This window comes from Haemaphysalis longicornis, unplaced genomic scaffold (genome assembly GCF_048455015.1).
Source record: "Haemaphysalis longicornis isolate Haplotype H1 unplaced genomic scaffold, Haemaphysalis longicornis Haplotype H1 scaffold_3, whole genome shotgun sequence".
Lineage (NCBI taxonomy): Eukaryota > Metazoa > Arthropoda > Arachnida > Ixodida > Ixodidae > Haemaphysalis > Haemaphysalis longicornis.
Window position 1 is genome coordinate 150,143,960 of NW_027526335.1, and position 14,251 is coordinate 150,158,210.

The window sequence follows — 14,251 nt, forward strand, 5'->3', positions numbered from 1 at the left end:
GGAGAGCCAAAGATAAGGACAGTGACTGGTTTTCATCTTAGGCTGCATTAACTTACGCTAGCAGTTAATCCCACTGAAGGCTCACTGATGCATTTTTCCCCTCCTTTCTCGATCGAGAAGTCATCCACCGGCTCTCGTTTATTCCTCGAAGCAGCCCGCGCCACAATGGGCACATTGTGCTAAGCGCTAACCACATGGAGCAATTTTGCAAGCGACTTGGGGAGCGACGCGACTAGCGACGAACTACTTTTCGCCGCGGACCAAGTCGCTCATCGCATCGCTCGGTTCTGGGTCGCCAGAAACAGTCGCTCGCCTCCAGGAAGTGGTCTCAGCGACTAGCCAATAGAAGAGCCCCTACGTAAGCACGCAACCTCCGGTTTTGGAAGAGAATGGGGGGCAGATTTTGCGCGCGCGTAAAATCCGCGCAGACGGCGTTTGCGATGGAGCGGCAAAAAAAGCTTTGCATGGTAAAGCTTGTGTACATGCTGAAGCAGAAGGGAGAAGGCTCCAGCACACACTGGGTGAGACCCGTGTAGCAAAAAATTCCCCCGCACCTCCCCGAGGGGGATTGTGAGGATGCAGAAATGCGAACGTCAAACGCAACGTCCTCAGGTACCATGCGAGGAAGGCACCGCACAACCTTCGATACGTCGATGGGCACGTTCACCGCCTGTCCCTTGATTCCAAACTGCCCGTTGCCTCGAGTCAGCCGCCTGATGCTCATGAAGGGGAGTCGAGGCGCGATGAGCCGCTCTTCGACCGGGTTCAGATCGGGAAGATGCGCCAGCCGAGGAGGATAACGGTAGCCAAAACTCACGCAGCCCTCCTCTTCGCAGCTTTGTCTTCTTCTCCTTCTTCTTCTTCAGCGGTTCCCCTACGAGAAGATGACGATGGTGGTTGAACGCGAAGCTATCTCGTGATGGATTGTTTGGTTGGCCAATCCCTAGGGGCATCATGCCACAATCATCTTCAGACGCGCTGCGCACGCCGGCCAAGGGACGCACGACAACCCCCGACTATAATGCATTTCTGCATAAAAACTACGTCAAGGAAGCGAATTCATCACGGCGTTCATGTTGTAGCCGAGAGACGAGGCGCAGAAGGAAAAGCGCGCCCTGTCGGTAACCCAAACCAGTTTGAGTGATGCAATGAAGTGCAAAAAGCAAGGTAGAAAGGCGTAATACTTTTAAGTCGTGTTTTTTATGACAAATGAAGAAAAAAATGTTAGTAAACAACCAGCGTACCAAGCGCGTTACTATGCGCAGTGCGGCAACATTGAAATCGCCGTCCTCAGTTGCCTCGGCGAGTGACTTTGGATCAGCGACTTCGGATCCTAGTCGCGTCGCTCATCGCGTCGCCGGAAAAATCGCTCCATGTGGTTAGCGCTTTACAATGCAGCATAAGATCACAAATGTGTAAGAGTTCTGTAACGATCTTGGGTTTTGTAGCGTAAGCTACACTGGCCGAGGTTGAGCAGTTTGGCGTCGACCTTGAAAGGCCGTGCTGCGCAAGCCCGAGAGCATTGGATTGGATTAGGTTGGATTGGATTGCATTGAATAGAATTGGCCTGGATTGGCTTGGATTGGGATTGGATTGGATTAAATTGCATTGTATTGGATTGAATTTGATTAATACAAACGGAGTAGGGGTGTGTAGAGAATTGGGTCTGCACATTCGCCGGCCTGCTCATTCCAGAGGAGTGGCGTCATAGCAGCAGCAGACCCACTGGTGCCGGCGCGTGCCCAGCTGTGCGCCTCTGTTGCGCAGTAGCCAAGTCTGACACTGCGCCGGAGCCGCTTGATAGCCGTTTCGCGTGGTTCCTGGAGAGCCGTGCTGCGCAAGTGCGAGGAGCAGGGACTGGACTGGACTGGACTGGACTGGATTGGATTGGATTGGATTGGATTGGATTGGATTGGATTGGATTGGATTGGATTGGAAATCGTTTTAGCAGCAGTAAGCGTGATAATCAACTGATCCTAGACAACCAGGAAACCTAAGAATAACCGCCTAAACCTAAGCTCACGCTACGTCTATCCTGGCATAGCCGAGCTAAGCCACTGCTTTTTTTTTGAAACGGTGAGGGGTGACCCACTTGCGCCTTTGTCATTTTGGGTGAAAAAGCGTTTATGGAAGTTCTTTCAAGTCCAGCGGCTGTCCTTGTCCTTGCTCTCCCCTTGTGTAGCGTGTTTTGACTGGTTTTTTCCTGAACAAATAAAGTATTGTTAAGTGTACCTGCAGATTTCATTAGGACAAAAAACTAGTATTCTACATCAATCGGAAACCCCGGTGTTGTCATTAGTGGATATCGCCAAAGTCCTAAGTGCGCCCGAGGAACACGGTTTTTGAACCAATGTTTGCTAAGGACGTAAGTTTAAAAAAAAGCAACGAACTGAAAAGCGCGATGGGGAAGCTGTCAGTCTTACGGTGTTCATCGGAGTTGTAAGAGTGACTACCTCCCTGTTTGTAAATGGCAAGTTCTTTTATATCGGGTGTACTGTCACCTTTCACGTCCGTCAAGCACGGTGACCCATGCCTGTACGGACATGGCCGAAGGTAAGAAGGCACACAAAACCATCTGAAGCGACAATGTTTCCGTGCTGAAGCCACATAACCATACATAAGTGAATCAAGAAATTTTGGATACGAACCTGCGGTTTAGAAATCTAAGCGAGAAGTTTAACACAGCGATGCGGCAATTGCCTGGTTGTAATTCGGAGTGTTGGCAATGCCTTCGACGAAATTGCTCTTCTTACTCGCAGTTTTGTGCTAAGGTAATATTTTGAACACTACTCAGTGAAGTAAGTAAGGTACAGTCCTTGTACAAATTTTGCGGGCCACGGCGACCCTGGCCGGAGCAGGCACTCTGCCGAGCAGGGGTGCTGCGATAGCCGCGGTCGGCTGGTTGCGCGGCTAAAGAGAGCGAGGGGAACTTTTGCTCTTGCTTTTGTAGTGTGTCCGGCACGCAAAGTGCTACTCAAAGTGCCTGTGCTGAAGCGAAGTGCGCCTGCTTTGAGAAACCGGCCCCGCTGCACTGATCGCGCCAGCCATACTACGAAAGGAAGCGCGAAAGTTCTCCTCACTCTCTTTAGACGCGAAACCAGCCGACAGCAGCAAGTACAGCGCCCCTGCTCTGCCATGGGCCTGCACCGGCCACGGTCTTCGTGGCCCACAAAATTTTGACAAAGACTGTACTTTTTTGTAAATTAAGGTTTGCTTCTACTAGCTCCCTCAGAAATCTGGATTCGGCACAAAGCAGTCCTGAAGCACTTGCTGACCAGCCACTTTTGGCGGTGGTGTGCTGGGGGCTGTGCTCGCACATACAAGGCATGCAAACGCAGAGCGACAAATAGCTGATGCCCTTTAAATTCGTCGAGTGCGTAGACATTGCTTTGCCTCGCGTTAGTAAATAAAAAATTAAGACCTGGAAATATTAATAGAAAAAAACCTGAAACACAATAGCTCGTAAGTGAAAGGCCAACGGCACCAAAGTTTCAGCTCTGCCAAATATATTTTGAACTCTCATTAGCTAACACCAAATCAGGAGCGACACGACAAGTAGCCGCTCTAAACGCCTCGCTAATCAGTTGTTATTGTCTCGCAATTCTCGGTTATGCGAAATTATAACGTAGCTGCTATAGTATTTCGTTGCCATGATATACGTTTTACCACCTTGATAAGTGGCTAATAACCCGGAACCATGGGCACTCAGCTGAAACCTCACAATGGGCCATGGTGCACTCGCTTAGGCAATACTGTGTTTAACCGACGAATTTTATCTACAACCCCCCGAAGCTCACAGCGCTAACGTCATTCAGTTCTAACATATGTCATTCGAGCTTACGTTGCACCACGTTGTAATGGGCCTAGTTCACACTCTACAGTCAAACCCGGCTATAACGAACCCGGGTAGAACGAATTATGCTATATATCGAACAAAAATAATTCAGTTACGGAAATAAATGGGAAACATATTCCTTATAACGAAGTTCACATCCGATATATCGAACTCTGCGCGCCTAGAATGGCCGCCGAAATGCATGGTCTCGGAGCGGCGATTGAGATGTGGATTGGACGCGACCACGGAGCAAGAGTTGCGACTTAGACATTGCGCCTCGCACGGAGCGACATGACGCCCAACACTTTCCTTAACTGCTTCCGACGCGCGGGACTCACGACGGAACCTGCGCAGTCAGCGAGTCCGGACCAAGACAGCAGCATCGGTGAACTGTGGGAAGAGCTCCCCCACATTCCCGGTGATGTGGCGAGTGAAAGCCGTCCGACGCTTATAATGAAGCGCTTTCGGCAATCAATGTGCTCCGCCAATGCTTCTTAGATTTTGGAGGACGCGGACTCGAACTGGTGCAAATAATGTTTCGTGTAGAGAATGCTATGCTAGTTGAAGCCGCCAAAACGAAAGTGAAAACAAAAATTCACCACTTTTTTCTTTGCAAAGTAGGCAGTACAGGCGGAAAGTAGCTTTAATACTTGCAATAAATGGATTATTTTTGGTATGGTAATGGCTACTTTACTGTTTTCGTTTTTGCATGCGGGAATGGTGGAGTTGGGGAGGAGGAGGGGGGCTCCCGCGGATTGCGAACTTGTAACGATAAGTTCGTTATAAGCGGGTTCGGCTATATCGAACTATTGGATATATCGAACTTATCGCGGTGCATATTGCAATTCGCTATAAACGGGTTTGACTGTACATTGACGTAACACCGAAACCCTCGCAGCCCTACTCTGTAGCGCGCTGTCCCCTCCATACGAATGTTACAGTATGGTTCAATCCGTCGGTCTCGTCGTCACCACTTAGTGAAAGGGTGGTGCGATAATTTATTGATTTGATTGATTGATTGTAGGGTTTAACACGCCGACGCAACGCAGGCGATGAGGCGCGCCGTAGTGGAGGGCTCGGGATTAATTTTGACCACCTGGGGATCTTTAACGTGCGCCGAAATCTCGCACACACGGGCGTTTTTGCTTTTCGCCTCCATCAGAAAAGCGGCCGCCGCGGCCGGAAATCGAACCCGCGACCTCGTGCTCATATTTTTTGATTTGCAAAGTTTTACGTACCAACACTACACAGGAGACAAGGCGCGCCGTAGGGGAAGGTTGCGGATTAATTTTGACCACCTGGGTATCATTAAACTGCGCCGAAATGTCGATCCCATGGGCGTTTTCGCTTTTCGCCTCCATCATAAAAGGGGCCGCCGCGGCCGGGAAATGCACCCGCGGCCGAAGGTGCAATAAACCGCACTCTCCTCTTTCGCATTCTTCCTCCCCCCCATGTTCTACTTTTTGGTTCTCACACTTACGCAACCATCACAACGTTTTTCTTAGTTTTTTTTTTGTTGTTGTTGTTGTTGTCCCACTTGCTATCGCCACGTTTTTATCGGCAACTGTATTCTGCATTTACTTGAAGCGTTCTCGAACGCATACGCCGACGTCACGTAGGCAAGAATCGGTTGCCAAAGTGTGGCGCCTCTCAATACTTAAAAGTGAAGTTACATTGTTTTTTAATATATACTGACCTTAAAAAAAGGAACTAGTTATCGCATTTGCCAAACAGAAAACTTTGCATTTCTTTCAAAAGGCAACTCCGGCGCCACAACATGCTTCCTCGGTGAACTGTGCAATAAATATAGTTACTCGGGGCTGTAATTCGTCTCCAGAGATGTTATTTTTATAATATGGGTCTAAATATGGAATTTATTCTTTAGGGTGCGTGTAGCCACTCACGTCTGATTTTATTACAAAACTACGCCAATTTTGAGTCCTTTTTTTTCTCGAATACAGATGTGGTTTTCGTAGACAAAACTGATGCCTCTGAAAAGCAATACAAGCTATATTTAGGCTTTCACGGTTGTTGCAAATAAGCCGAGCTCGGAAAACAAGTTTTGGAAGCCTGCTTTGAGGAAGACCTTTTCTTTTTCTTTCTTTTTCTTTCAGAAAGACATCGCGACCCAGTTGAAGGCTACGAAGTCCCTAAAAAATTCGACGGTGATGGTCTCCTTCACCATGGCCGGAGCATTTTGGAAACTGAACTCAGGAGTGTACGTTGTGAAAACGAACGTCAAGTTCAATCTGGGCGGGTATTGGCAGTCGCGCTACTTTTCGCCCGTAGAGCACACTCAGGCACGTATTCTTTCTTTTTTACAAGCGACCTGTGTGGCGTGAGCTTAGAGTGGTGGTTAAATAACCTGCTTTGGCAATAGCAGCACGCATCTCAGCCTAACGAAACTTACGGCCGTGGGGTGGCGGTACATGCTTTTCACAACCACCCTCCGAACTGGTTAATTTATCAACCGTCGTTCGATTCGGTACACGTCAGGAAACACATCTAGTATTGCAACAATTGTCAGTGCACTCAAGGGCGTGCGTGCATCAGAGAGGAGGAAACGTTCATCTACGACGTCTAACCGCCATTCCGGATAATTTCTTCTTGCAACGTGAAACGTTCTAACGCAGTTCAGTTAATCTTTGAGCATGAAATGCTAGATTTTGTTTCGTGGCGAGCTTGCGAGAAACTGTCGTATCAAAAAATTCAAGCTTTCATTCCCTTGCCAGGCCTTGGACCTAAATGTTTCAATTTTAGAGTGTTCCAACCCAAGCCCGCGTCTTCAAATGTAGGTCCGAAGCGTCATCTTTACATGCTCACGATTAGTTTGACACCAGTGTTCACTCGCTTTGACGTCTGTTGTAAGAATAAATAAACGGTCTGTGCTCGAATTCACGGCGGCTTTCAACGAAATGTAACACGTCTTGCTTGAACGGCAACAGCTTCTTCTGTATCGCATTCCCGTTACGTTCAGCGCGCGTAATCACTGCAACCCTTAACCTTTATTCAACAGCTTTTCATTTCAAAGGTTCTGAGAACATAATTGCTATTACAGCCCTTTATTGGAATTTTCCACGTTTGTTCCTCACAGCTTCATAGCTGTGAGCTTCATAGCTGTTCCTTCACAGCTTCATAGCTGTGAGCTTCACAGCTTCATAGCTGTTCCTCATAGGTTTGGCACTTCTTTATGGCACTTTTATATTTGTGCTGATCGACATTTTTCCGCCCTCCCTCTCTGGTACAGGCATGCGTGGAGAACCACACTGAGCCGGTGCGGCTTGACAAAGCTGGGCAATTCATGTACACTGGCTCCGGTAACAACTGGTTTCTTCTGGCCTACGACACTTCCGAGACCATGCAAACAAAGGTATTACCTCTGCACAAAGGAAAAGTGCCCGCGGCAGCTATCTGGGAATCTGCTATTCCGTGGCAGCAAAACACGCCAAAACGTGTGTACTAAAGATTCAAGAACATTTGCCCCACGGGGCAAGTGCTAACACCAAAGTTATCATGAATTACCGAATGTGTCATTATAGCACCCCTTTTTTTTGTGTAGTAGTGCATGCAATGCAACATATATTTCTCATACGGCGTATGAAGTACCGAGTAAGCCTGCCAAGTGTTTTGTAGTTTACGAAACAGTTAGGTCGCAGGAAACGACTGAAAATGATCAAAAGGGTTTATTTGTTCCCAGTTCCAAACACATGGTCCTAAAATGGAGAAAACGATCTCAGAAAACGGGTAACCCCAACACGCAAACCAGCCCTTGTTTTGTGCTGGAAATACTCTATAAAGTGCGCTGTTTTATCGGAATCCATCACAATTCTGAATGAAGAACCAGTTTTAAACCATATGTTATCATGCCGCAACACATTAGGGGTGTTTGAACAATAGGCTGTGGGCAGAATATGGAAAACTGAATTAAGCAATATTTATTTCAATACGCGAAATTAACTTCTAAGCCGTCGATGTGTAACGACGTAATACATACACGTGAGAGGTTGCATTTTTCGAAAGGCTGTATTTTGGTACGCACACGTTCACGCACAGGCTTCAAAATATCCCAGTGGATAGACTGCCCACGAGTAGGAGATAGTACACCACTCGCCATGCCAGCCTTCCATTTTTATTCCGTTTTATTTTGCCGCCGATAATTTAGTTACCATAATTACATGGTCTACATTAGGCGGACATCGCGAGATCTGTATAAGTGTCACTCCAATCAGTGGTCACATGTCTTCAATGCCCGCAACCTTTAGCGAGAGAGCATATAAACTGCCATTGCCTCACTCGCAGTTTACGCAAGAACTGACTTTAAAGTAAGAGATTTCGTAGTGGGACCGGTGGTGTCCTGTCAAAAAACTAATGCATTTCCCCGTAAGCCCGTCAGTCGGCTGAAAAGTTCTGATAAGATCTTAACACACACGATGCCTACGCAAAAACGGCCTTCCATTGTGCCAAAGCGGTTGCTCGAAAATGGCAAAAAAAAACGGTTATGGATAAGACAATACATGAATCGGTGTTGATAAAGAGCACAATAGTATACCTTTATCTGATAAACCACGTATTGGTATATATGTATATCCTTTGCAGATGCATTTACCGGGTGAGCGAAAAATCGTCGCATGGCTTCGTTTTTATTATTTATTTGTTTATTTACACATACTCTCAGCCCTGATTTGAGGCTCATTACAGGGAGAGAATACATCAGACATAAAAATAACATCAATTCACTTTCAAGTAACAAAAAAAACAAAATCAAAAGCGCACAGAAGACATCGAACACTGTCGATATTGTCAAATACGAAGTGCATGCAATAGCTGCCAAGGAGCGCAGAACATCGAATGTGTTTCAAGGAACATGATTTCAAGGAGCATCACTGTCAAGAAAAGTTTCAAACGCTTTAACATTGATACATTCAGCAATTTGTGTAGGCAGACTATTTCAGTTTTCTATGGCAACGGGAAAAACGAATAAAGAAAGATGTTCGGGCGGGCGGCATAAAGTCGGATTGCTGCATTCATGATTTAACCTTTTGCTATGTCTACCAGGGGATCGAACTTACATGTTTTTAGCAATGTGTATATGTCTATGAAGAACCTGAAATAATGACTTTATCCTGTTCCTTTGCCGCCTAGTTGCTAACCGTTCCAGATTGCATGAGCTCAGCATGTTGGTAACCGAGTCAGTTTTTTTGTATTTTGAACATATTAATCTGGTGGCGAGTCTTTGAATTCTCTCAATTTCAGCTTTCAGGCCTTCTTGATGGGGATTCCAAACTACGCCGGTGTGTTCAAGACCAGGGCGAATAACTACTTTTTATGCCATTAGCTTGACGTCTTTCGTTGCATTTTGTAGTTTTCCCCGAAGGAAACACAGCTTTTTGTACGATACCGAGCACACATTTTTAATGTGGGTTCTCCTGTTGAGGTCATCAGCGATAATTACAACGAGATACCTGAAACTAGTCACTTTTTTTTAAACAACAGTTCAAATGTGATACTGGAAGCAAAAAAACACTTTTCCGTCGGGTAATGTGCGCAAAAGTGGTTTTGGCATAATTGATTTTCATGTCCCATTTTTGACACGAAGCATAAAAACCCTGGAGACACTGGTTAATGTTGATCTGGTCATCTTCACCGGTAACTGCGGAATAAAGTAAACAGTCATCTGCGAAGAGCTTCAACAACACTGGCGGCTGAACAACCGTCGCAACATCATCAATGTAAATCAAAAACAATAATGGCCCGAGTACCGACCCCTGTAGCACACCATAAAATGCATCCAACAAACTCGATACTGAATTACTAACACGTACAACCTGCTTCTGATCTGTTAAATATGCTTGTATTCCTTCTAAAACAAAATTACCAATACCAACTTAACGAAATTTATAAAGCTGTTTGCTATAAGGCACCTTATCAAATTCTTTCCTAAAATCAACGCATATTACATGTATCTGCCTTTGCTCGTATAAGGCCACCGAAAAGTCGTGGACCATCTCCACTAGTTGCGTAACAGTGCAGAGGCCCCGCCTAAACCCATGTTGGTTTGCATCAAGTAACTTATTTGTTTCCAGAAAATGCATGTAATGTTTTGCGATTACATGTTCCATGAGCTTGCAGCAGACAGATGTCATGGAAACAGGGCGATAGTTGTTCAGAAGCAGGCATTTCCGCTTTTGAACACGGGAATAAATGTAGGGCAAAGCCGATATTCCGGAAAGTAATGAGTTCGTAAGGATTTGTTGAAGGTAATTACTAGATAAAACGACATCCACTCGGCGTATCGTTTTACAAATTTTATTGGTATCTCGTCAGAGCCACTGGCCTTCTTTGAATCTAAGCTCAGCAGCTGCTGAAACGCACCTTCCTGGAGAAACAAAAGAGGCTCCATGGGGCATGCTCAGGAAGGGCTTGCCACATCGGCGACGTCATTTTGCGTGCTTCGGGTAAACACTGACTGAGGAAACTCATTGAAACCATGTTCTATCTGGTGCGCGTCCGTCACAAGGTTGCGTACTATAGTTATCTGGTCTATTTTTACTTCCGGTGCTCCCCACAAAACGCCAAAATTTTGTGGCGACGTTCTAATAAAGTTTCCGAGCATGTCATCTAATAACTTTCTTTTTGATTCTGACAATTCCGTTTTTAGACTCTTACGTACCTGTGAGAGTTCATTTTATTAGCTTTTTTGGCTGTTTGCGCAGGCGTTTTATTTTCCTTTTCATTTGGATAATCTCTTGAGTTCATTATAGATTTCGCTGGTTTCTGTTTTTATAAAAACTTGGAACAAATCTAGTAATGTAAGCTGCAATAATGACTTTAAATCTCTGCCGGAATACCTCGACGGACTAAGACCACGAAGACATTTCAAATTCGTTGAATGATTGCTCTAGGCATTACAAAACAGGATTATCATCCGCTCTTTTGTAATCTGACGGACACTTGTCTATTACTTCCCATGTTGGTAGCATGATGGCATGACGAGGGCAGTATGTTCACTGAAATCATTTTGTCATCGGATATACCATCTTGAATTGATACACCAATTTTCTACTTTTGCGGACAAGAACACCAAATCCGATTTGATCCGTATTCAAGTGTCACCATCGTGTACTCTTTAACAATCTCTCACAATTGTACTGCTGATCATCATCAAAACAACACACAACCAAACTAGCTCGCTCAGAGGGGCCCTTGACGACGCAACTAGTTAAATTCACTGCTTTTCTTCCTCCCACTGTTCCCAGATGAAGAAATTCTTCGAGCTCATGGGTTCCCCTGCTGGAAGGCGTGGCTGGGCGGTGTATGACGTGGACTTCGACGACTATTCGAACAAGTGCAACTACTCGAGCAATTTCCATGGCTTGCGCACTGTTAGCAAATTCCTGCAGTCTTGACCAACGCACACGCATGTCGCCATTATGTGAAAGGACTGATGGTCCCTGTCTCTACTCAATGCCCTATTAAAGTTTCACCCTTGTAAGGCCATCCCAACAGCTTCGCCTCGTACTGTCTTCGTCCCCTTGGTGCACACTTAGAACGCGACGGCCTTTATGATCAACCAGTGAAGGTTTTGTAAACAATAGCGGGCACATTTTAACGTGGTTTGTTGTAGGTAGGCGTGCGGTCCCAACAGTTGGCTACTGTCACTATATATGATAACGGCACGTTAAATCTACGGTAGTGCCGCTCTTACTTCAGAAAGCACGAGAATGCGCACCCAAGAAATAACTGACAATTCGTTCAGCACCTAGTCAAGCGGAGTCAAGCGAATGACCAGAGAACAAAAATAACTCATTGCACCCGATTTGCTGACTGGCGGGACCAAGTCATGCGCTAAAAACGGGGGCTGTAGAAGCCTGAGCATCACCTCAATCAAGCCCGTGGCGACAAATTGGCGACGTATCTGCTTGCGTCGCACCAAGTGACGTCGCCTGGTGGCAGATATCTTCCCGCTCTCCCACTTCATTCTTTTTCTCCTCGCTTTTCTCTCGCTCCCTACACGAAGGAATGGTCATTTCAGCAGTGGTCTAGCTTCTTAGCTAGCTCCGCACGGACCACATGTTTTTCTCGAATTTTAATGCCGTTCTTAAAGCTTGAACCACGCGTTTTTGACAGCGCGGTTGGTGTGGTTAGGATGCGAGAAGTACGGAGGTGGCATGTGGTTTAGCACGCATCATTTCCTTTAGTAGTTTAAGTGTTGATTGCGTTTAAGACTACCTTGAATACGTTGACATCGGTTGCAAAAGAGGTAATTGTAAAAAAAATTGTAGATTCTTTATTTGAAGATTTCTTCTAAAAATTAAGGTTCTATTGGGTGTACAATAACATCGTGGTTAATATTTTACTACTTATTTTGTAATGAAGATTGCTTGAAATGCTCTCGCCGTCCAATCCCTCTTCACCCACGGGTCAATCCCCGAATTATTTACTTATTTATTACACCTTAATACCTTACAGGCCTCTCTTCATGGCATAGAGTAAGGGGGTAACAAAGTGAGGAGTTACAGATCATTAAGCATAAGTTGGTGAGTTATAAAACATAGCAGAACAACCAATAATGACAAGGTTCGCAATACAAGCGTCAGTTGCAAAACGATAACACGGAAAAGTGAAACCATAGCATAGCGCACACACGTAATCTACGCAAGAATTACAAAGTATACCGAACAAAAACACGGTATTACATAAAGTAGACAACAATCAAAGATGCCCATATATGCGTACACGACGCGCACCAATCACTTCCATATATAGTCCCGAGTACGCACAAGGGAAATAGCACAAGAAAAAACTCAAAACCTACGCGCGCGCAAAAAGACATTTCCAGTATCAAACATTCGTACTCGGTCACAAAGTGCAACACTGAAAAATAAAAAATAGAAACCGGGTGCTGTGGTGCAGGAACCACAGGTTGTATTGGTCTTCAATCAGAAAAAATGTAGAAGTTGGAAAGGGAGATACAGGACATGGCAGAATAGACAAAGGTCGAAAACAGAGGTAAGACCTTCTTGCGAGAAGAGAGTGAACAACAATTCACGGAAAATATTGTTGTCCGATACAGATGCGATGTCTGGAAGGCCATTCCACAAACCTACGGCGCGAGAAAGAGCAGATGAGTTGAACGAATCAGTTGACCCATATAACCGCGTGAAACTGGGGTGATTACGCAACCTACGTGAAGTAAAGAAACATCAAGGTGGAGTGGTGTTGGTCTCTTGCTGTGCCTGTATTTGTGAATAAGGCAAAGAATGGAAATGTCGCGGCGAGTGCTCAGGGGTTGAAGTAAAAGGCTGTGCTTAATTTGAGGTATGCTGCTGTGATAGTCATGATTTCGTGAAATGAAATGGGCCGCCCTATTCTGTATGGCTTCTAGCATATTAATCAAGTAGTTGTGATGAGGGGACCAGGCAGAAGCGGCGAATTCAAGCTGTGGGCGGACGAAGGTTTGATACGCTACTTGGCGGACGTGAGCGGGACAGCTATGTAAATTGCGGCGTAGATATTCTAAACATTTGGAAGCTTCAGCACTTATGGTGGCAATGTGGTAAGATCAGGAGAAATTGGGTGTGAAATATATTCCACGGTACTTATAATATGCCTGTGGCAGTGGATGGTTATTGATAGTGTAGCGATAGTTAGCGATTATATTGAAACGATTGGGTTACGGGGCGCAGTTAAGTGTGTTTTGTTAGTTTTGCGCCAGCTTGAAAACCAGGTCACGAACTGAAACGGAGTATGTGTCTTCGCATTGTCCAAAGGGAGAGATTTGTGTTAGTATCATTATTATGAGACAAAGTTGGACGTAGTTATGGCGATAGAAAGAAATGGCACAAAAGGAACTGGCTATTACGATACTCCCTAATGCGATATTTGGGCGCAGCAGCAGTGCGCAGAGGCAGCACCCACTCGTAAGTTCTCTCGACGGCAGCTATGGTGAGCCTCTCCGGCAGCGGCGCGAAGTGCGTCTCAGAGAGGGACCGCGAACTGCGTCTTAAGCGAACGCACATCGTATCCACGCGGACGCCCCCACCCCTTCCCCCTCCGTCACGTTTTCGCCCCAGCGTCGCGCCGTCGAGCGCCTCGTGCGGGCACAGCATACTGCCCCCAAGGAGGTTAAAAAAAATTGCTTTTAACCTCCTTGACTGCCCCTTTCTCTCCCCCACCGCATACTTACGGAGAGCGCTGGCTCGCGCCGCAACGGCGAACCGCCCTCCCCTCCCAATTTCGCGACATTCTCCTCCTTTGCTTTCTTTCATCGTTCGCTTTTTCTTTAACTAGTGGATCTTGCCATCGTTCTCTCGGTTACGCCAACAATCGGCTCAGCCCACTGACGGCCACCAAAGGGCTGCTCCCTAAAATAACGTGCGGGCATCCTACAATAGCTGACACAGGTCGTCCTTCTTT

The 14,251-nt window shown here is 46.0% G+C and overlaps 1 protein-coding gene across 1 annotated transcript; it reads left to right on the plus strand.

Moving 5' to 3' along the window:
- The first annotated feature begins 2,543 nt into the window (after window positions 1–2,543).
- Window positions 2,544–11,350, plus strand: LOC144175473 (uncharacterized). Its single transcript, XM_077704561.1, has 4 exons — window positions 2,544–2,553; window positions 5,950–6,053; window positions 7,083–7,205; window positions 11,092–11,350. Exons 1-4 carry the CDS (start codon window positions 2,544–2,546, stop codon window positions 11,239–11,241), a joined length of 387 nt encoding a protein of 128 aa, XP_077560687.1. The 3' UTR covers window positions 11,242–11,350.
- Window positions 11,351–14,251: the final 2,901 nt, after the last annotated feature.

Coding starts and splice junctions, on each gene's coding strand:
- LOC144175473 (XM_077704561.1), top strand. Junction 6,054..7,082: donor TGGAAACTGAACTCAGGAGT/GTACGTTGTGAA, acceptor TCTCTGGTACAG/GCATGCGTGGAGAACCACAC. Junction 7,206..11,091: donor CCGAGACCATGCAAACAAAG/GTATTACCTCTG, acceptor CACTGTTCCCAG/ATGAAGAAATTCTTCGAGCT.